The 20,280-nt window shown below is 55.0% G+C and overlaps 7 protein-coding genes across 7 annotated transcripts; 4 read left to right on the forward strand and 3 right to left on the reverse strand.

Annotated features, from left to right (window-relative positions):
* Positions 1 to 862: 862 nt before the first annotated feature.
* BDY24DRAFT_413086 (uncharacterized protein) lies at positions 863 to 6,169 on the reverse strand (the record flags this gene model as incomplete). The annotated part of the gene is made up of 22 exons (XM_076643140.1): positions 863 to 913; positions 994 to 1,093; positions 1,188 to 1,272; positions 1,348 to 1,393; positions 1,462 to 1,500; positions 1,567 to 1,594; positions 1,663 to 1,900; positions 2,028 to 2,064; positions 2,173 to 2,182; positions 2,259 to 2,318; positions 2,383 to 2,416; positions 2,483 to 2,578; positions 2,657 to 2,746; positions 2,811 to 2,870; positions 2,948 to 3,005; positions 3,237 to 3,571; positions 3,652 to 3,739; positions 3,997 to 4,564; positions 4,655 to 4,966; positions 5,043 to 5,208; positions 5,348 to 5,418; positions 5,511 to 6,169. The coding sequence occupies 22 exons, from the start codon at positions 6,167 to 6,169 to the stop codon at positions 863 to 865; spliced, it is 3,231 nt and encodes a 1,076-aa protein (XP_076499350.1).
* Positions 6,170 to 6,436: 267 nt separating this feature from the next.
* Positions 6,437 to 8,666, reverse strand: BDY24DRAFT_439397 (uncharacterized protein). Its single transcript, XM_076644445.1, has 11 exons — positions 8,551 to 8,666; positions 8,363 to 8,480; positions 8,007 to 8,247; positions 7,798 to 7,920; positions 7,612 to 7,721; positions 7,460 to 7,531; positions 7,296 to 7,382; positions 7,134 to 7,217; positions 6,968 to 7,034; positions 6,681 to 6,874; positions 6,437 to 6,557 (listed from the first exon to the last, which is right to left on the reverse strand). The coding sequence occupies exons 1-11, from the start codon at positions 8,592 to 8,594 to the stop codon at positions 6,480 to 6,482; spliced, it is 1,218 nt and encodes a 405-aa protein (XP_076499351.1). The 5' UTR covers positions 8,595 to 8,666; the 3' UTR covers positions 6,437 to 6,479.
* Positions 8,667 to 8,732: 66 nt separating this feature from the next.
* On the reverse strand, positions 8,733 to 11,132 carry BDY24DRAFT_381297 (Vps72/YL1 family protein). Its single transcript, XM_076639312.1, has 6 exons — positions 10,927 to 11,132; positions 10,774 to 10,855; positions 10,566 to 10,681; positions 10,031 to 10,453; positions 9,371 to 9,962; positions 8,733 to 9,291 (listed from the first exon to the last, which is right to left on the reverse strand). The coding sequence occupies exons 1-6, from the start codon at positions 11,023 to 11,025 to the stop codon at positions 8,783 to 8,785; spliced, it is 1,821 nt and encodes a 606-aa protein (XP_076499352.1). The 5' UTR covers positions 11,026 to 11,132; the 3' UTR covers positions 8,733 to 8,782.
* On the forward strand, positions 11,133 to 12,630 carry BDY24DRAFT_348744 (exosome complex component MTR3). Its single transcript, XM_076637672.1, has 6 exons — positions 11,133 to 11,402; positions 11,522 to 11,600; positions 11,715 to 11,820; positions 11,903 to 12,124; positions 12,212 to 12,361; positions 12,472 to 12,630. Exons 1-6 carry the CDS (start codon positions 11,213 to 11,215, stop codon positions 12,592 to 12,594), a joined length of 870 nt encoding a protein of 289 aa, XP_076499353.1. The 5' UTR covers positions 11,133 to 11,212; the 3' UTR covers positions 12,595 to 12,630.
* A 416-nt stretch (positions 12,631 to 13,046) lies between these two features.
* Positions 13,047 to 16,371, forward strand: BDY24DRAFT_257811 (uncharacterized protein). The gene is made up of 3 exons (XM_076636822.1): positions 13,047 to 15,347; positions 15,425 to 15,532; positions 15,653 to 16,371. Exons 1-3 carry the CDS (start codon positions 13,173 to 13,175, stop codon positions 16,232 to 16,234), a joined length of 2,865 nt encoding a protein of 954 aa, XP_076499354.1. The 5' UTR covers positions 13,047 to 13,172; the 3' UTR covers positions 16,235 to 16,371.
* Positions 16,372 to 17,689: 1,318 nt separating this feature from the next.
* Positions 17,690 to 18,525, forward strand: BDY24DRAFT_337459 (uncharacterized protein; the record flags this gene model as incomplete). The annotated part of the gene is made up of 4 exons (XM_076637289.1): positions 17,690 to 17,801; positions 17,878 to 17,961; positions 18,059 to 18,255; positions 18,343 to 18,525. Coding segments are annotated over 4 exons (576 nt in total), but the record flags the coding sequence as incomplete, so codon positions are not given.
* A 781-nt stretch (positions 18,526 to 19,306) lies between these two features.
* IMP1 (endopeptidase catalytic subunit IMP1) lies at positions 19,307 to 20,168 on the forward strand. The gene is made up of 3 exons (XM_076639313.1): positions 19,307 to 19,436; positions 19,508 to 20,020; positions 20,097 to 20,168. Exons 1-3 carry the CDS (start codon positions 19,338 to 19,340, stop codon positions 20,151 to 20,153), a joined length of 669 nt encoding a protein of 222 aa, XP_076499356.1. The 5' UTR covers positions 19,307 to 19,337; the 3' UTR covers positions 20,154 to 20,168.
* The last annotated feature ends 112 nt before the right edge of the window (positions 20,169 to 20,280 follow it).

A 20,280-nucleotide genomic window follows, 5' to 3' on the forward strand; every position in this document is an offset into this window, starting at 1 on the left:
CCTCGTCTCAGCAGCTCCTCTGCGAGCTACAGCAGCAGAATCTCTCGCGGGTGGATCGAACGGTGAACTCAACAAGGCTCTCTCAGGTTCGTATCAGCTTCGCTTCCTAACTTTCCCAAATGCACAGGAGAGGACAAACGAAGGAGAAGCCGACCTCGTTATCTTCGCTCCCTCACAGACACCTTCGGTTCCTCCCTCTCCCACTCTCCCACACCGTCCTCTCTCGCAGCGGAGATCGATTCCTCACTAGCTTCGATACGGCAGAACGCTTCGAACGCCCTTCAGACCGGTCTGGAAGACATGCTGGACCAGACAGTGAGCTTCTTCTCCTCCCTTCAGTCTCGAGTGGAAATGACGTCGAGCTGACCTCTCTCTCCTCTCTTCTCTCTCCTCCCACTTCTTTCCCGTTCTCTCTCAGAAGGGAGCTGGACCTGTTACCGAGGAGGTCAAGAACCTTCTTTCGGAGTTCCGTGCTTGAATTTTCTTCTCGTCTTCACGCTGCTGGTTTCACTGCCCCTCCTCCCTTCGACTCGCCTCCTCCGTCACGTCCTTCTCCCTCGACTCTACTAGTAGCTTAATCTCATACAATCTCACAAACGAATTGAATTTTTTACGAACCCTATAGACATGGAATAACGAACTCTCGCTTGCTTTGTTTTTGAGGAGAGGACGAGAACAGAACCGTCGAGGGACGAAGTAGAAGAAGCAGCATCGTGATAGGGAGACCAAAAATGTAGATTGATGAGAACTGGGAACCAATGAAAAGATAACCTGAAGCCTACGAGAAACGTTAAAAGGAGGAGAAAGAGAGGGGAGGGGTTCGAACGAGGGACGCGACGCGACGGGTCGAAGCGGCGAGACCTTAGATCTGCTCGACGACGGCGATGTGGTCTCCATCGCGCTTGATGGCAACCTGTGAAAGTTTGAAATCAAGCGGGAGCAGATGAGCTAAGGGAGAAAAGGAGAAGAAGGGAGAGAGGTAGAAAAACGAACCGTGTCTCGGTGCTTTGAAGCTTTGACGGGGTTGGGAGCATCGAAGATATCCTGAAGTTGCTCGAGCGTTCGACCTTGAGTTTCGACTCCGAAGAGGTACCTGTAGCAAGAACCCGAGGGAAAGGAGACGGGGACCAGGCGAGAGTCAGTCAACGCTTCGAGCTGTTGAGGGCAAAGGAAGGTCGAATGCGCACCAGCAAAGAGCCTCAACACAATCCCATCCAACAAACACGAAGGCATAAGAATTTTTTATGTTTTGAAGGGCAATTGGTCCTGCGACTGAAGGGGAAGAAATAAAAGGTCAGCGACGAGAGCGAAGGAAAAAAGGATCAGGAAAGGAAAGTATAGACGTACACTGGTTGATGAATCCGATTCCCGATACGATGAATCCGGAGATTCCCTGAGAGAGAAGGAGGAGATTGTCAGCGTGTGAGTCGAATTGAGACGCGTCGAAGGTCGACGGCTCACCATTCCTTTCGCTCGAGCGGTCGATTCGAGACACTCCGCCTGTGGATTACAAATGGCGTTAGCTCAATCGATTAGGAAGAATTCAAGCAAGAAGAAGAGACGAACGGGGTAAGCTCCTTGAAGAGGGGTGTAGCTGGAAAAAAAAGGAGGTGGCTGATCAGCGACGAACAAAGGAGACGAAGGGCGAACTTTAAAGCTCACGAGAACGAGAAGACGACCTTGAAGAGGAAGAAGAAGGTTACGGCCGTTTGTCCGAGAGCGAGGTTCGGGTTGACGTAGATCACCTCTCCTGGCCTGCTGGGATCTGGCGTCGTGTCTTGTTGAGCCCACTTTAGCGAGAGAACAGCGTGGATGAGCAGACATAGGGCACTTCCAAGAGTTCCCGAGATGAGGACGGGTCGTCGAGGCATTCGGTCGGTGAGGCAAGCGGCGGTGACGGCTGGAGGGGAGGGGAAGGTGGGGACAGAATCAGAACGCGTCGGACATGTCGGAGGGACAGAGTTGGGGAGAAAAGAAAGAGAGACAGAGATGATGAACTATTAAGATAAGAGGATCGTTGGACTCACCTGCGATGGCACTGATTCCCTCTCCAACGAGGTTCAACTGGAGAGACGGGAAGAAGATCAGCCCTGGATCGTCTTTCGACGTTCGGAGGCAAAGAGCAGGCGCAAGGACTCACCCCGAGCTGCATAACGGATGAGGTGCAGCGACGGTCATGATGCTGTGGGAACCAAGATGATGTAGTAAGCTTCAAAGTCGAGGGAAACTTTCCAACTTCAAGGAAGATTCGAGCTCACGAGATTCCCCAACCGAGGATGAAGCGACCGACGACGAGTTGAGGGATCTTCTTCGCAGTACTGAGAGAGTGAGAAACCTCGGGTTAGAAAGGGTACGGGAAAATGAGTAGATAATTTCACTCACGAGATTACGATGGAACCGAAAATGATAACGGAACCTGGGAAGTGAAGAGGAAAAGATCAGGCCTGATAGTCGGGACGGGCTGAGAGAAGAAGAGGCTCACCTCCACAGAACATTCCAACTCTCCTTCCGAACCTATCAGAAAGAGGACCAGCAGAGAAAGCTCCGACCATGCTTCCAACGGTGTACATCGAGAAGACTGGAAAAAGAGGAGGGAACGAAGCGTCAAATCGAGTCGCGTCTTTTTCTTTCCTTCCTCCTTGTTCAAACTACTCACTGACGGACACGGTGGAACCCGTGGTGCCGCTGGCGAACTGCTCTTGGAACCATTTCATGGCGATAATAGATGTCATGAGAGATCCGTCGTCTGGAAGAAGGAAAGACGCGTGAGCGGGAGGGCGCGCAGGAAGGAGAGGGAGAAGAGCGCTTACATCCATTTGCACAAGCGCAGAGGAAAGAGACAGCGCAGGAGAGGTAGAGGATCAAAGATTCTGTGAGTGAAGGAGAACCGAAGGGAAGGTCAGACGAGGAAGAACGGGAGGACGACGGAAAACGAAACAAGACTCACCTCGCGATTTTCCGTTGACAGCGTCCGTTCGGACGGCTGCTGCGTATCGAGCGTTGAACTGAGTGTGGAAACGATCCCAAGGAATCAAAGTCAGCTCGGGTTGAGGGAGTAGAGATAAAGGAAGAGACGCGAAGAAGTCTCGGAGAAATGGCTGCAAGAGTCGAGGCGACTCGACTCGAGATCAAGACAAGTTGCTCGACTGTCACCGCCTCCTCTATCACCAGACCGATCTGCTCTATGGAGATCGCCAGCAAGTCTACGAAGGACAAGAGAGAGATATAAAACTCACAACATGCAAAACCTCAACGTTCTTTGCGTTCGTATCGAGGTGTTGAGTCTTGTCGAGCTTCTCGATGTGTTGACCTTCGTGAAGATCCTTCTCGTCGATGTCGGACATTGTGGTGGTTGCGATCTGCTGGGTGGGTAGAAGGTTTGGTTGATGATGGATGTTGAGAGGAAGAAGACGAAGGAAGAGGTTTTGAGGAGGGACGATTTCGGAGTTAATCTTGCGCGGAAGATCTTCGGTTGCTGGTCTCAGGGGTGGCGGACCTTGAGTGTTTTCCATGGTGACCGTTGGGAAGGAGAAACACGAAGAGCAGGTTGCAGAACCTCGGAGGGATGGGGCTGAGAGGCAAGGAGGAAGCGAAAGAAAGAGGAGGAACAGGGAGGAACCGAGATTTGAGCGGACTCGACTCACGACTCACGAGAAGTTGTCTGTTGACCTGGCTCCTTCAGAAGATCTGCTCTCTCCGAGGATGCACCTGGGTAGATACGATGCGAGGTAGGAGTCGTCTGGTGATGGAGAGAGAACAAGGGCTGCGAGCAAAGGAACGATCGGGAAGATCGAAGACGCGACGCGACGGAGTTCGATTCTCCCCGCCGAACTCGTCTCGTACCGATCTTGCTTGCTGCCTCAGGTCGTATGAAAATATTGATCAGAACCTCAAAAGCATCAAAATCCACGAAAGAACCAAAGCAAAGCAAGGAAAGGAAAACAGACAGACCGAAAATCTCTAATCGAACACGACCTTCTTTCCCTCCGAAGCCACGATACCCGTAGGAGCCCTCTTCGCCATCGCCAACGCAGCTCCAGGTCGTGCCCTTCCAGCAATCTCCCACTTGGCCATCTTTCCTCCCCTCCTCTTCTCCTCCCTCTCCCCTCCTCCCTCCCTCCTCTCGCTCCTCTCCGCTCGCTCTCCTCCAGCTCGCTCTCCTCCCTCGTCCTCTCCCTCTCGTCCCCTCTTGGCCTTGAGTCTCTCCCCTCCAAAGTTTCTCGGAGGAGGCATAGGGTTGTTGGGCGCGTCGACGGGAACGGAAGGAGGGAGACCAGCAGCCTCTCGAGCAGCGGCTCGTTCCTTCTTCTGGAGACGAGGAGGTTTGAGGGACGATTTCGGGGTGGGTGGAGGTCGGACTTTGACGGGAGGAGCGTTTGGGTCGGCGTTGGGGTCTTCTTCGACGATGGGGGTGTTGAAGGTTTGGGTTCCGGACCCTGAACGAGCGGCGGAGGAAGGGGAGGCGTACTCGAGCGTAAGGGCTCGTCCGTCGAGTTTGTGGTTCCTCATGTCGATGAGAGCGGCGGTGGCTTGGGCGGAGTTGTAGAAATCGAGGAAGGCGAATCTAGAGAGTCGAATGAGAGTTGAAGGGATCGATCAGCTTCTGCAAGAAGAGAGGGAAAGGACGAGGGAGAAAGAAAACGACGCGACTCACCCTTTGCACCGTCCAGTATCCTGGAACTGACCCATCCTGATCTTCCTCAACCCAGCTCCACTGACCTCAACCTCCTCGACTTTCCCATCCTTTCCAACAACCTCGACCTTCTCCTTCTTCTCTCCCTCCTGTCCCTCCTCCGCGTCCTCTCCCTCAGCAACGACAGCAGCAGGCTTCTTCTCGTCTCCTCCCTCGACGGGTTCAGGTCGGAAGACCGACTTCTTCTGCTTCGAGCTGTGTTTCGACGACGAGAGAGAGGTCTGCCAGTGCTCCTCGATCAGGGTTCGGAGGGATTCTTCGGTGGCTTCGAATCTGGGCGAGTGAAGGGGAGGGAGAAATGGTGAGCTCGAGCGAAAGGAGAAGGGAGACGACTAAGAACTGGACTCACCCAAGGTTACCGACGAAAAGGGAAGTTCCAGCGGCGTTCTTCTGCTTGGCGAGGAGAGCTTGAACGGTTCGAGACTTGGTCTTGTTCTCGGGAAGAGCGACGGTAGCAGGGGTGATGGGTCGAGAAGAGAAGTCGGAACCGAGTTTGATGAGGAGCGCTCTTCCGTCTGAGGTTGACAAACAGAGCAGGAGGAGAACAGGGAGAGCAGAAGGTCAGCTAGAGCTCAGGATAGACGAGGGAGGACGAGTAGCAGAATAGCTGAGGAGAGCGGGAGGGTGTAGAAGAGGGAAGGAAGGGAGACGAACCGAGGTGACCTTCCGAGAGCTTGACAGCTCGATGACAAGCCTCAGCCGTAGAAAAGTCGACGTAGGCGAATCTATTCCGTCGAACCCAAAGCAAAATTACAAAGTCAGAACTTGGTACAGTCTCCATACGAGCTCGACGAAAGGAAGGAAAACGAAAGCTCACCCCTTGTTGGCACCCCACTTCCCTCCACTCCCCGTCTTTGGCAGATTTATCCTGGTAATCATCGCATCCGTCGTCTCGGTATCCTCATCCTCCTCAGGCTCCTCCTCGTCCTCCTCACTATCGCTTCCAGCCTCACTGCCTTCCTTCTTCTCCGCTGATCCCTTCCCCCACTTCCTAGGCTTCTTCAACGCGGAACTCAAGAAATCCCTGACCTGCTGCTCGGTCGTCTTGAACGCCAAGTTACCGATCCAGATGGAAAACTTTTCAACTTTGGGTTCCTTGATCTTGGGAGGAGCTTTGATCTCGTTGCCGTCCTCGTCGAGTTTGACGACAGGGACGGAGGAGGAAGGCACGGGCAGGGGAGGAGGGAGCCCTTTCGCTTTGGATTTTCGGAGAGCGGCTTTGGAGAGGGGAGCAGGGAGGGTGGTGTCGATGGTGAGAAGGGAAGGGTCGTCGTCGTCTTCGATGGTGGTGGGTTCGGTGATAGGCTCGGGAGCTGAGGCAGAAGGAGGAGGAGGAGGAGAGGAGGAGGAGGAGGAGGAAGCGACTGGAGCTGATTCCTCTTGAACGACGGCAGGGAAGACCTCCTCAACGACCTCTTTGGTCTTCTTGGACGACTTGTCCTTCTTGGAGCTCTTGATGGTCTTGTCCTTAGGCATAGCTGAAAAGGGAGAAGGGAAGGGGAGGGAGGGATGGAGAGAGTTTGGAGGAGGAGAGAGAAAGGTGAGCTTAACGAAACCTCCAAATTGTCCCAAGGCTGTGAAGTCGAACGTCGCGTCTGTCTTTGGTTCTTTCGAAGTTTTTTCTGGTGAGGGAAGGTGTGGGGATGAGAGAAGCAAGAGTGCAGGAGAGGTCGTGTATTCATGAGATTTCGTGTGTACAAAGAAAGCAGGTCCTTAAGCTGATCCATTCTGCCCGTCCGCTTCCTTCCCTCGCTCCCTCCCTCCCTCGCTCCTTCGGTCTATGGATCTAACCTCTGAATCGATGCTCCTCGATAGTCTCCGCAAGGAACCTCTGAGCCTCCTCTCGCTTCAAACTCTTCCAGACCTGTGGCAGCGGAAAAGACGAAGGAAAGAAGTGTCAGCGGCTGAGACTCGGTCGACGCGACTCCCTCCCACTCTCCCTCCTCAAGTAGCCAGCCTCGCCGGATCCAAACCGCAGAGGACTCACGTTGAACGTCGATATATTGGCCTTCCCCAGCTTGGCGTGGACGAGATCCCTCCTAAAGATGCCAGCTCCAGCCTCCTTCTTCTTCCCGTGTTCGTACAGATGAATGATCGATTTGACTTCCTCGCTCGTGATGGCTTGACCAGTGGGACGCTGAGCTTGAGCGTAGAAGAGGGCGTCGAGAACGAGAACGAGATCTGAAAGTACAGATGGGGGAGGAGAAGCGAGTCAGGAAAGGCGACGCGTGTGACGGGGACGACGAAAGAGGGAGAGAGCGAAGGAGAACGAACCAGCGATAGAGATCATGATGGTTCGAGCTGAGCCAGGTGCTTCCCAGAGACCGGAGATGACGGAGAGCTGAGAAGAGAAGGAGAGAAGAGGAGAGAAGGGAGAAGAGGGGAGAGGTCAGTTGAGGACGAACGAACGAGAAAGGAAAGGAAAAGGGATAGAACTCACTCCAACGAGCGAGACGAGCCACTTGACAGGCAGACCGGTCGCCACCTCGTAGAAGATATTCCCGAGAGTTTTGCTGAGAAGGATCTGAAGGAAGAGAAAACGTCGTTCCGTCAATTAAAGCCGGCCATCGTTGGAGTCGAAAGAAGGACGAAAGGAACTAACTCTGCCGGGATCAGGAAAATTGTAGATTGAGACGATGTCATTCTGAAGAAGGGTGAGAGTTCCAACTCCAGTAGCACCTCCGATGAACTGAGAACGAAGGGAACGCGTCAGAAGGAGAAGAGGAGCGGCGACGAGCTATAGAGGAATCGAAGGGAGAGACGCACCGGAATAGGCTGAGCAGAAGCACCAACAGCGACGGAAAAGAGCTTCATTCCCTTCCTGATGGAAGTAGCGACCTACAAGGTAGAATACAAGCAACGCGGACGAGTCAGCACGGCGAGGCGACTCGCTCAGGAGATGGAACGCTGAAACCGACCTTCTCGTCTCCCGAGACTCGCTGAGCAGCAACCCAGAGTAGCCTCAGATCAGGTTGATCCACGAGAGCAGTCTCCATTCGCTTCGAAAGAGCAGCGAGAGACTTGAGATCTGTTCGAAACGAAACAAAAACGAGAGATGAGCTCGAGGAGTCCCACCTCCCGTCGTCGAGATAAAGGGAACGCACCGTTCACATCGACGGGCACGAGATCCTGCGACACTCCACTGAGCCGAAGGTTCACAGCCCAGGAGCTGAAGATGGACGACGAGGCAGGTTTGGTCGAAGCAGAAACGAGAAGAGTTGGGATGCCTGCAAGAACGAGGACGACCAAACATGTGAGCTTCAACGGGACCCTCTTCACCTCTCTACCCCTCCAGAAGGAGAACTAGACTCACCACCAAAGTTGGTCTCCTCCTTCGCTACTCCAGCACCCTCCTTACTCCCCAAGATGACCCAAACCGCATGAATCCGCTTCCTCTCCCTCTGTTCCACCTCCTTCTCGCTCTCCCCAACAAGGGGAGCTCCCTGATGCGCTTGAATGTACTCCTTCGCTGTTGAAGTCGAGGGAGCGGTGACGATGGTGATCCTACTGTTGGATCTCGGGGTTTGAGGGGAGAGGGTTTGGGTGGTGAGGTTCTGTAGCAGAGTCCATCGAAAGCAACGACTCAGCTCATCTGCTCCTCCCTCAGCTCCCCTTGTTCTCCTCCTTCTCTCCCGAACCCTCAGCCTGGACCAAAAAAAGAAAACTCACAACGTCTTCGACTCCGAACAAAGCTTTGATAAGCTTGGGAAGCAAGTCTCGCTCGGAGGGCGTATCGGCGACGAGAAGGAGATTGAAAGAAGGGAGTCTCTCTAGAACGGATTCGGCTCTGCGAACGAACAGAACAGATTAGATTTCAACCTTGACCAAGAGATAAGGGAGGAACAGAGAGAGCTCACCGTTCGGATGAAGAGGTTTTGTTTCGGTTGAGAAGGGAAGACATGGCTGGAAGAGCAGGTAAGGGTTTGGGGGGAAGGGAGGAGGGGAAGCAGGAGGTGCGAGCTCGTCGTTCAGTGACGTCACAAAAACGCGTCCTGGAAAATCTGAAAGGATTATTTTATCTCTCCTTGGGCACGAGGAAGGGAGAGGTCATCAAGTCATCAAAACATACCGAGAAAAAAGGCTAGAGTATCACTGAGAAGGCGCAACCGAAGCGACCTTCTTTCTCCTCTTCCTCCCTCCTCCTTCCCCAGCAGGAGCAGCTCTCTTCCTCCTCTTCTTCTTCTCCGGTGTCTCCACCTCCTCGTCCTCGTCCTCTTCCTCTTCCTCTTCTTCCACCAGAACGATCGCCTCCGCCTCCTCCTCGACCACCATCGCCTCTCCGGCCAAAGCAGCAGCAGCAGCAGCGACCGCCCGTCTCTCCTCCTCCTCCTTCATTCTCTTCTCCCTGGCTCTCCCTCTCGCCTCCTCCCTCTCCCTCTCCTCCTTCTCCCTCCCGTCCCACTCTTCCGGGACCCCATCGGCTCCCTTCACTCCTCCTCCTCCGACGTACGCCCCGAGTTCCGAGCTGTATTTCCACTGCTGCTCGAGGAGGGAGGTGAGGGTTTTGTAGGCGGAGAGGTTGGCGTAGGGTACTCCTGAGCGAGGGTCGAGGTAGAGCGCTGGGAGACCGGTGAGAGGGCAGAGGGTCGGTCGACGGGCTGAAGTAAAACGAAAGAAAAGAGAGGGTCAGTTCGACGCGTCGGAGGGAGGAAAAGAGTGAAGAAGAATGGAACTGACTTTGAGGTCTGTTTCGAGCTGGAACGACCTTCATCTTGCTCCAGGAGACGTGAGAACCGAAGAGGACTCGCAACTCTTTGGACCAGGTGGCAGGCGCTGGTTCGAGGAGGACGAAGTTTCGGGCGTGTCGTTCGTCGGAGGGTGGGCCGGGTAGGAGGGTGGTTGAGGCTGAAGGAGACGCGACGGAGTTGGAAGGTGAGAGTCGACTGGGTCCAGCGACGGCGTTGGTGGTTGAAGAGGTGGTAGCGTAAGGATGTGCGGTGATGGATTTGAGTGCTGATGCTGTCGACGAGATCTCGACCTCCTTTCCCTTCCCCTTGTCCAACTTCTCTCCTCCCTCTCCGTCCCCGTCGCCATCCTTGATCTCCACCACCAGCTTCTTTTGACTATCCCTCGAAATCCAGCTGACGGTAGGACCTTCGAGCTTCTTCCTCACCACCCTCAGAGCCAACCTTCTCGCCTCCTCCTTCTCGAGCCAGTCCTGGAGGGATTCGTTGTTCATCTCCTCAGTGAAGAGAGCCTCCTCGATGAGTTCGTCCTGGGTGTAGCGAGCTTTCTTGGCTGGTTGTTTGTATCGATGGGGAGTTTTGGACTGTTCAACGAAGGCGAAGGAAAGGAAGTCAGCTCGAGCTCAAGAGGCAGCGACGAGGTCGAACTCACCCTTTCCTCCGCCTCAGCAGCAAGCCTAGCGTCGACCTCCGACTTGAAAGCAACCGTCGCGGTTCTCCCACTAGCTCTCCTCCTCCGACGAGTCTCTCCCTCGTCCTCCTTCTCAGCCTGAGCCTCGGTAGCTTCGCCTTCGATGGGCTCCTCTCCCTCAGCGTGAGCTTCGACATCTCCTCCCTCCCCAGCCTCCCCTTCCTCTCCTTCAGCACCAGCAGCCGAAGCAGATCCTTCGCCACCAGCTTCACCTCCTTCGAAGATGGTGTCGACTTCGGCGAAGCTGATCCTAGACTTCCTTGGAGGTGCACGAGGAGCCGGCGAGGGAACCGATCTGTCGAGGGAGGAGTGCATGGCCTTGGGTTGAGCTCGAGGTTTGAGGTAGGCCATCGAGGGGTCTTTGGTTGGGTTGGAGCGAGAGAACTGCGAGTGCAGAGTGAGATGCGAAAGGAGATCAGCTTCCGGCTCTTCGACTTCAAGAGAAAACTGCAAAAGAAGAGAGGGAGGGAAGGGAAAGCCAAACGTGAGCTCGTACTTTTCTCGCCTGCTTCTCCTGCCTCCTGAGATCCTTCTCTCCAGCATCCTCGTCGTCGTTGGCACCTTCCTCCTCGTCAGTAGAAGCGAAGTCGTTGTCGAAGGCGTCCTCCTCCTCTAAAGGATGGCAGAAGGAAGGCGGAGCAGGGTCAGGTTTTAGAGAAAAGGAAGGGAGGGAGGAGGACGTGACGATGGAACTCGTCTCTCACCTTTCCCTACGAAGTCAACATCGTCCTCGATCTCCTCGAATCCAGTATCGGCTTCAAGTTCACTATCGAGAAGAGCTCTCATCTGGAGAAGAGATGCGAGTGTCAGAGCTGAAAGAGCGAGAAGGAGAAGGAAAGGGAAGGAAAGCGACTGACTCTGTTTCCTGCCGTCGACCTCTTTGCTCTCCCCTTGACGAGCGTTTCCTCTGGAGCAGCATGAGCCTTCACTGGAGCTGACCTGCCTAAGCTAGTCATCGTCTATATCGTCCCAAGTAGAAGAGAGAAAGGGGAAAGGAAGAAGGGAGTGCGATGGAGGGGATGGAAGGCGTTTGAGGTCAACTCGTTGAAAGTGAAACTCGTGGAAAGAGCTTTCAAGCTCCCCTCCCTTCGTTTCCTCCCCCAACTCCTTCCCACCTTCCCAGCCCATATTTCACAGAACAGCATGGCCGCTCCCGCTTTCGATCGACGTCGTGTGAACGGACCTGAGGTTTCGTTCCCTCCCGTTTACGAGGAGGACCTCCCCTCAGCGGAAGCTTCAAGCTCGACGAGCGCTCAGAGGATGAGCTCCCTCAAGGAGGCCGCTCAGGTTTACGCTAGGCAGGACAGATCCAAGGATGCGTTTAGGCCAATCTGTGAGTTCCGTGTAGCTTTGGTTCAGTGTTATCGATGCGATGGAAGGAGGTAGAGGAGCTCGAGAAGGAAACTCCAAGCTCACCTTCATCCTCTCCTTCCCTCCCTCCCTTTCAACCAGTCCTCCAAACGGGTCTCATCAGCTCAGCTAACGGATCAGCTTACATCGAGATGGAAAAGACAAAGATCGCTTGCGCTGTGTGAGTCTCAATCACGAACATATAGAGTTTCCTCAGCTCAAAGAGGAGCTCAAAAGAAGGAAGGAAGAGCTCAAGCTGACCGAAGACCTTCCCTTCCCTCCCTCTTTGCCTCAGCTACGGTCCTCGTCCCAAACTTCCTCCCTACTCAGCTCACGGAACCCTCAACATAGAAGTCAAGTACGCTCCCTTCGCTTCAGACCCTCGGAGATTCCCTCTCAGGGTGAGTTTCTCTCTCCTTTCTCTTTCAGCCCACCTCGCGAGCTCGTTTGAGCTCACTCTTCGTTTCTTGTTTCGTTCCTTAGGATACCGAACCCCCAACTCCCTCCACTCTCCTCGCCCAATCCCTCCTCCCAGCCCTTCGTCTCCAACTCCTCCCCAAATCCCAACTCGACGTCTTCCTCCTCGTTCTCGAATCCGACGGGATGGAGGGGGTCGTGAGCGCTGGAACGACCGTCGCTGGAGCTGCTTTGGCTGGCGTTGGAGGGGTGGTGGAGATGTCGGGTCTGGTGGTTGGGGTCAGCTCGGTGAGTCGGTCATCCTTACCCTGTTGGATCAAGAGTAGAAAGGGAAGAACAGGCAGAACGCTGAACCGTCTCGTTTCTTCTCGACAGGCCACCATCAACTCCTCTCTCCACGTCGATCCTACCTCCCACGAGTCTCTGATTGCGACGTCGAGAGTGACGCTGGCGTGCATGCCTGCGCTGGGGAAGATCACGAATGTTTGGCAGACGGGTGAGATTGAGGGAGAGAAGGCTATGGAGGTGAGTGTTTTCTTTACTTCTCGTCGCTTTAGCTTTCCCAACTTCGATGAGAGGCCAAGCTCCCAAACCCGAGTGCTGACTTGCTTATGTTCTTTTTCTGAGCGTCCCAGGCTCTGGAGAAACTGATGGAAAAGAGTCGAGAGGTGCACACGGCCGTCGCTCAGTCGTTACGCGAGGGACTGCAGGCTAGGGAGGCGAAGGAGCTGGTGGAGGCCGAAGGGTTTAGTGCTTGATCGATAGATGGTCGTATCCTACGAGCTTGCTGGCGGAGTGCGGAAAATAGAGAGTCGAGCGAGAAGACGAAGCGTCGAACGCAATACGATCTGGACGCGCGTCGTTTCTCATCTTTCCTTCGTTCTTTCCGAACGCGTGAACTCTCGACAGCTCCCGCTTCTACTCTGAGACGCGTCACGCAGCTTGGTTTGTGTTGTAGCTCCCTTTCCTCGACGACGAAGGAGAGTTTCGGAGCAGAATCCAACGTCGGGCTCTCGCTCCCCTTCATCCTGTCCTTTTGACGAGATCGTCCTCTTCCTTGCCCTTTTCTCATGAAAACTGCTTCGTTTCAGATACACGCCTCTTCTTCCTAGTCAGGCCCAAGAGAAAAGTGTGAAAAAAACTTCTTCTCGTGGGAGCTTTGAGAGGGACACCTGCCTTTGAACCTCTGAAGCTCGCGCACCCTGAACCCCCTTGAACCCCTGAGAGGCGTGAAGAGGGAGAGAAGGGAAAGGGAGAATGTTCCTTCTCTTCTTCTCTCTCTTCTCCTCAAACGATCACCATCCTCGGCAGCCTAAAAGAGGACGTTGCTCGTTCGATGGGGTTTCTCAGCAAGAAGAAGAGCTCCCCTCATCTTGCCAACGGATCCTCCTCCTCCTCCTCCTCCTCCTCTCCCTCTCGACCTCCTCCCCTTCCTTCCTCCAAATCCTTCTCTCCTTCCTCCTCTCGCCTTCCACCAACAGGCTCCAGATATACTTCTTCGCCTTCGCTCTCTTCCCTCGCCGCTCAGGATCGAGGAGGAGGACTGGACGCTCCTCTCAAGATCCACGAACGGTTCGCTTCAAGGTCCAGCTCGTACGAGGAGGTTGGTTCCTCGAGGTCCAACACTCCTACGACCGATTTCTCGAGAGGTGTAGCCGATCCGAGGATGGGAGGAGGGAGTTTGAGAGGCGGAGGAGCTGGGATAGGAAGGGACGAGGAGGCTGCTTTGTTGGCGGCGAGGAAGAGGAGGATGGCGAGTGAAGGGTCCATGAGGAGTGGGAGGTTGAATGAGGGAGAAGGAGGAGGAGCAGAGCATCTCAGAGGGAGGTTCAAGAGTGAGGTGTCGCTCGTATACCCTGAGGTGAAGGTCATTCAGACGAGGAAGAGGAGAGCTACAGAGTCCAAAGGGTCGTCAGCAGAGGAGACGACTTCTTCACCATCTCCCTCGACCAGTCGCACCAGACCGGTTCTCAAATCGACAACTGGATCCACCTCGTCCTCATACGTCCTTCCAATCTCCATCCCTCGACCTCCTACTCCTCCTCCACCCTCACCAGAGAAGATCACCTTCAGCAGGTCCAACTCCAGCAACCCTCCTCCTCCAGCTCTCGACAGGTCCATCTCTTCCCCAGCCAACCCTCGAGATTCGGTCATCACCTTCAACTCCTCTTCCTCCTCTCTCCTCCACTCCTCCGACTACCGAACCAACTCTCCACCTCCTCTCCCTCAGGTCTCCTACCTTCCCTCTTCAGCACCCGAGTCAACGTCAGACGCGCGGAAGGCAGCCCACGACATCGTTCTTCGTCGAGGTGTCTCAGCCCACTCGACCTCCTCCTCCTCGGCCACTCCTCCCTTCTCTCCATCTCTCGCACCAACACTCAACAACCCTCTACTCTCCACCCCGTCGTCTCTCGATCCTCTTCTCTCGTCGGCCGGTCCCGTGAGGAGGAAGAAGTGGGATCCTCTCGCCGCGTTCGGAGCAGGAGGAGGAGGCGGAACGAGCCCTGGTGCGACGAGCTCACCTTCGACTGGACTCGCTCTTCTAGGAATGGAAGCGTCGAAGAGTTCGGTCAGAGCTGAAGGATCATCGTCGACGAAGGAAAGGAACGGAGGAGCAGGAGATCAGTGGTCGCCTCCGAACAGAGACGCTCCTGCAGCTCCCTCGGATGCTAGCCGTCGGGAGGCGCCTCTCATATCGAAGAGCAGGACGTCATCGTCCTCGGGAGGGTCGCATGAGGCCTACGAGCCTTGGTCGAGGAGTCAGGAGGATCATTCGTCGCAGAGGACGGGAATCGCAGCTCCTTCAGCCCATCCTCCTCCTCCTCCCCAACTCCCATCGATGCCCGTCGCCGTTCAGACCTCCCAACCCGCTCGACCTCCTCCTCAGTCTTCTTTCTCGATACAGACCACTCCTCCAATTCCTCACTCCATCCTCAAGAAGAAGTCTCGTTCCGACTCGTCGAGCACACAGTCTTCCCTCCCCGACAATCTCCCTCCTCCTCCTCCTTCTCACCCCCGCGAGCTCACCTCTTCCTCCACTCCATCAAACTCTACTTCGAACACCAAATACTCCCAAGCCTACCCTATCTCTCCTCCCGAGTCGGAATCCACGTCGTTCGAGGCTCGAGCAAGTCGCTCAGGATCAGGATCAGGAATCGTCCCTTCTCCTATCTCGATCCCAGCTTCGAAGACGAAGGAAAAGTTCGTCGCTCTCAACTCTCCCATCGCTCCTTACCTCCAACACGTTCCGAAGGAGTCCTCATCACCTCCTCAACATCTCGAATCGCAGGTCAGCGGCGCGTCGAGTCGAACGACCAGGGAAGCGAAGAGGATGGCTTCTCCTCCGTCCGCTACTCCGCTGGGATTCACTGCTGGAGAGAGGAGGTTGGAAGAGGAAGGCACAGAAGGACTGGGGTTGGTCAAGATGGAGGAGAAGACTGGGCAGAAGATCTTGAGGAGGATGGGGAGCTTCGGGTTTGGGAGAGGAGGAGTTGAAGTCGACGCGTCCCTGGTGAGCTTCTCTCTCATATCCAGTCGGATTTCGGAAGCTTCAGCTAGCACCCTGCTTATGCTTTCTTCTTTGAACAGGTTTCGAGCTTCGGAAACCCTCCAGGCTCTCCAACGACGTCGACTCCCAAGGTTCAGCCCGTCACGACACCCTTCTTCCGAGGCTCAGAAGCGAACGAGAGCCACGATGTACGTCGATCCTTACCTCTCGTTTTAGGCTACCCAGGGCTCGATTCGGCCCCACTAATCTCGGAAGCTGAACTGTTCCCTATCGCTTTCGCTTTCGATTGTTGCTGCGTGCTTGGACAGACTCCGCCTTCCCCAATCTCGTACTTCTCGACCTTCTCCCCAACGCCAACACCTCCTCAAGGTCAACCTTCTTCGCTTCCATCTCAAGAGGAAAATATTGACCCGTTCGAGAAGGGAGCTCCTCGATCCCCTACGATCAAGGCCTCGAAGAAGAACGTCACCGTTTCCCTTCTTCGTTCGAACGGAAAGGAGGTCGAGCCCAAGGGACCCAATAAAGTGCGCTTTTTCTTCTCTCAGACATCATACCTATCTACACGGAGTGGACGAGAGAGCTCAGAGGAGACACAGCTGACGCTCTGGCCTCGCGTCGTCTTCTCTTTCCTCCTTTCTTTTTCCTGCTCGCCAGGTTTTGCAGTCAACCACCGAACTTACCTCTTCCTCAGCCCGGTACACCAGTCGAGCTCCTTCTCCCAACGGTCTCCCTCGATCTCCTCGACCTTCTCCCAAACCCTCGCCTTCGTCGTCTCCCAAACTCTCAACAACCGAACTTCCTTCGTCCCCACCTTCACCTCGGACCTCTTCCTCCACCGCTCGCCCCCTTCCACCCCAAGCTCCCCCCCCCTCATCTACGATGCTTCCTAAGACTCCTCTTGAGCTTCAATCAGTCCAGGTGGACTCGCTCTCGAAGGAAACCGTTCGACAGGCTCTCCCTCAACCCAATCCTCCAGCACCAGCAGCAACGGCGCACGCACTCCGTCCTCTTCCAGAACCTACTCGACAGCAACTCCCACCACTGAAGACGAACCTAGCAGGAGGATCAGTCGGAGCGAGGAGGAACTTCTTCGAGCAGGCAGGAGGAGGACTGAAGAAGTCGGCGTCGATCAGGCAGGAGGAGAAGGGAACGCCTCGACGAGACTCAGCTCTCATGCCCAACTCTCCTCCTCTCACGCCTCAAGCAACACCAATTATCGATCAGGTCTCCTCCCCTTCGTCCTCGATCGGATCTCCAGCACTTCGAACGGCTTCCTCCCCCAACCACGCCCTCCAAACCCTCCCCGTCCACGCTCTTCCAGGTCAATCGCCTCCTCCTCCTCCTCCCTCCTCCATCGTTGCAGTCGCTCCTCCAAACAGTCAACGGACTTACGAGAGCTTGCATCTACCGGAATCTCGTCCGGAACCGTCGTCAAGCGATCACGGGAGCGAATACAACCCTCACTGGTCCGCGTCGTCCACCAACTCCTCGAGCACCACCGTCGAATCCTCCACTCCTCCTTCCTCGGTCTCAACTCCCGTCTCCATCCCTCGAGCAGCTCCCGTCACGTCGAGAGGTACTCCTCCATCCTCCTTCCTCCCCTCCTTGGTCCCTTCGACACCGTCCACCTCCTACTCCCCTCCCTCCGCGGACTTCTCCCCTCATCTCAACCCTGTCCTCGCTTCCTCCGCCCCCGTTCCTCAAGACGACTCCAAGGCTTCGTATCCCCTCGTCCACCACATCGGGAACAAGGTGCTCTTTGAGGCTCTCTTGTACAGCTTGAGCTTCGGAGCTTGGTTGAACCTCTACTCGACGACGAGAGCGATTCGAAGGCTCATCAGTCTCGATCGAGATTTGAGGGAGGTGGTGATGGAGAGGTTCTTGGGTAGCGTTGGGTACAAGAAGTGGGAGGCTGAGGTGTGGGGACCGGAAACACTTGCTTTGACGCCGAACGTGAGCCTTCCTCTCGTCTCAACCTTTCTCGGCTCTTGAGCTCATTCGACGCGGCTGACTCCTCGTTGGTCTCTTCCTTCTTGACTCGAATCCTGCAGGACCTAAACGCCTACCTTCGATGCGTCTCTATCCCCATTCACGAGTTCGCCAGCCGCTCTCAAGCCGTTCTCACAGGCCAGGATCGAGACCCGTCAACCGTCCCTCTCCTTCAAGCTCTCACTCGTCACTACAGCCGAGTCGTCGCTCGAGTCAAGCTTCAAGCTGCAGCTCAGGTCCTCTCGGTTCACAAGGCGAGGAAAAGGTCGTCAGCCTTCGCGTCCTCGGGAGCAGCTTCGGTTCGAGGGAGTTCAGCAGCGTCGATCCGGTCCCTTTCGGTCAACAAGACGGGAGTCAACTTCTCGAGTCCGCTCTATCGTCTCAACCATGCTCTCCTCGTCCGAGTCTTCGTTCCGAGTCCGGAAGGCCCTTGGCTCTCGGACGCTTCGGTCGTTGCTTGCGAGAATGGTGAGTCGTCTCGATTCATGCTTCTCTTCCTCTTTCTCGCCTCCAGCTCACTTTCGTCCCTCTTCTTATTCCACAGAGCTAAAGACCTCCGAGATCTTTTCCGTCTTGAAGCCTGGGGACTGCGTGTGGAACACAGCGGTCAACGAGGAAGGAAATGCAGGTTCGTCGCGTCTCTCCGGCTTCACGACTCCCTCCTTCCCTTTCTCCCCCTCCCTTCCTACACCTGACCACGCTTTTTTTTGCCTCGTTTTTATCAGGCTACCTCCTCTTCGACGGCTACTACCTCGTCGATCTCGATTTCCAGTTCTCGGTCCTGGGAGAAATCCCTTCGTTCATCAACGCGTTCCAATTCCCACCCTCGTACTGGCACAAGGTCGTCAAGTCTGCTGGAAACCCTCTGCTCTACCTCGATCTGTCGGGTCCTATGGGCGTCGAGATCAAGAAGAACACGAAGGTTTGTCCTTCGTCTATCTTTCCGCTCGATCTCCAAAGTCGAGTCCTCGTCGTCTGACTCTTCTTCTTTCTTCTTGTCTTTTATCAGCTCATCCTCGACAAGGCTCCCCTAACAGCTCCCGATGGACGAGAACGACTCGTTCAGTCGTGGATTCATCGATCGGAGTTGGTTGTTCGAGAGACGAAGGGGATGATTCACGGCGATTGGGCGGGAATGCTCGTGATTCTGGTGAGTCTTCTGCTATCGCTTTCCCTTCGAAGCGGTATCTGACTCTCTTGATCCCCTTCTTCCACAGACTCAAGGAACGAACGAAGCCGTCGCTGATCTCGGTCGTCGTCTGGATCGACCTGGCAAGACACCGTTCCGTCTCCTTCGTGAGAGGTCTCGACCTGGAGAGATGTGAGCCTGCCCTCTTCCTTCTGCCTCTCGAGCCATTGGGTAGTTCTGACCCCGTCCTTATCTTCTCCTCTCAGCTGGATCCGACCCGTTCTTCAAGAGGAATCTCTCCTCGCTCGAGGTTGATCGATTGATTCGATCCGACCTCTTCCTTCATCTCTCTCCTCCTCTCTTGTACATCTCTTTCTTTTGCGTTTTTCGTATACACTCACGCCGTGCTAGTAACCTCCTTTTTCTCCTTCGCTTGAACTTAGGCTCCTCCTGTCGTACTTTTTCTCTCTGGTTTGGAACACTTCTCTCGCCCGCGCGTCGCTCTTCGGTTTCCTTTCGTAGTCCTCTCGTTTCATCAACTCCTCACCCTCGTAACCCTTTGTCCTTCTTCTTATTTCTCTCCAGACATACCTCGCATTGATCCGATTCTCGATTTCTCTTTGTCTTCTCTGCGCAAGAGCCGAGGACGCGTCGGGTCGAGATCGACGTCCGTCGTCGCTGTTTTCCTTTCCCTCGTCTTTCCTTGCGAAGACTCCGTCGAATCCTTCAGTTCTAGTGCGAACTACTGCTAGCTCTAGGTCTCTACTGAGAGTCACTTCTCAGGCGCACAAACAAAAACAAAGGCCCAGAGATCGGAACGAACGAAGCTCATTTTCGAAGTTGACCTTGAACGACTTCCTTCTTTCCTTCTCTCGATGTCCTCCTCGTCCTACCGGCTCCTCTCCCGCTTAGCGAACCTCGATATCCCCTACCCCATACGCGCAGCAACCAAAGCTTCCGTCATCACCGTTCAGGTGAGGTCTCTCTGCCTTTCGCTTTTCTCTCTTCTTCAGCCCTCTAAGCTCACTTCCGATTCCCTTCCCAGGTCGCCTGTCTCCTCCACCTGCTCACGGATCGGATAGGCTTCATTCAAGAATGCAAAGGAGAATCCATGCTGCCTACTCTCGCTCCTGAAGGAGACTGGATCATCTACAACCGTCTCCCTTACTTCTTCCCTTCCTCTCCAACGTCCTCGAAGCTCAACCCGATCCATCCTTTCGGACGAGGCGATCTGGTCATCGCTGCCCACCCTTTCCTCCCCGACCGAACCGTAGGCAAGAGGATCATCGCCATGGGAGGGGATACCGTCGAAGTCAACCCGGGGAATCTGAGACCTCCGAGGAGCGGGTTGGCGAGGGCGGCGGCGATGCAGGAGGGCGAGTGGAAGGTCGCTGGGGAGGAGGGAGAACGAGGAGGAGGAGCTTGGGGAGGAGGTGATTATCTGAGGGTTCCGCCGGGACATGTATGGTTGCAGGGCGATAACTTGAGTAATTCGACGGACTCGAGGGATTATGGACCGGTGCCGTTGGCGTTGTTGTTGGCGAGGGTGGAGGGAAGGGTGAGTGAAGGAGAAGGACAAGAGGTTGAGCTCGATTCGAGGGCTGACTTCTTTTTTTGCTTCTTGGTTTCGACAGGTTTGGCCGACACAAACGAGGTTTAGGAATACACTGAGGTGGTTGAGTGATATATAAGATCATTAGGAACTAGTCAATCTCAGTCGAACTCGAAAGTCTGGTGCTTTGCGACGAGGAGGAAGGACGACGAGCTCGCGTCTTCTTCGCTCTTCTCCTCGTCGTTTCCCTTTCCCTGTCTCTCTCT

Source organism: Mrakia frigida (assembly GCF_051309035.1).
Source record: "Mrakia frigida strain ATCC 22029 unplaced genomic scaffold BDY24scaffold_6, whole genome shotgun sequence".
Lineage (NCBI taxonomy): Eukaryota > Fungi > Basidiomycota > Tremellomycetes > Cystofilobasidiales > Mrakiaceae > Mrakia > Mrakia frigida.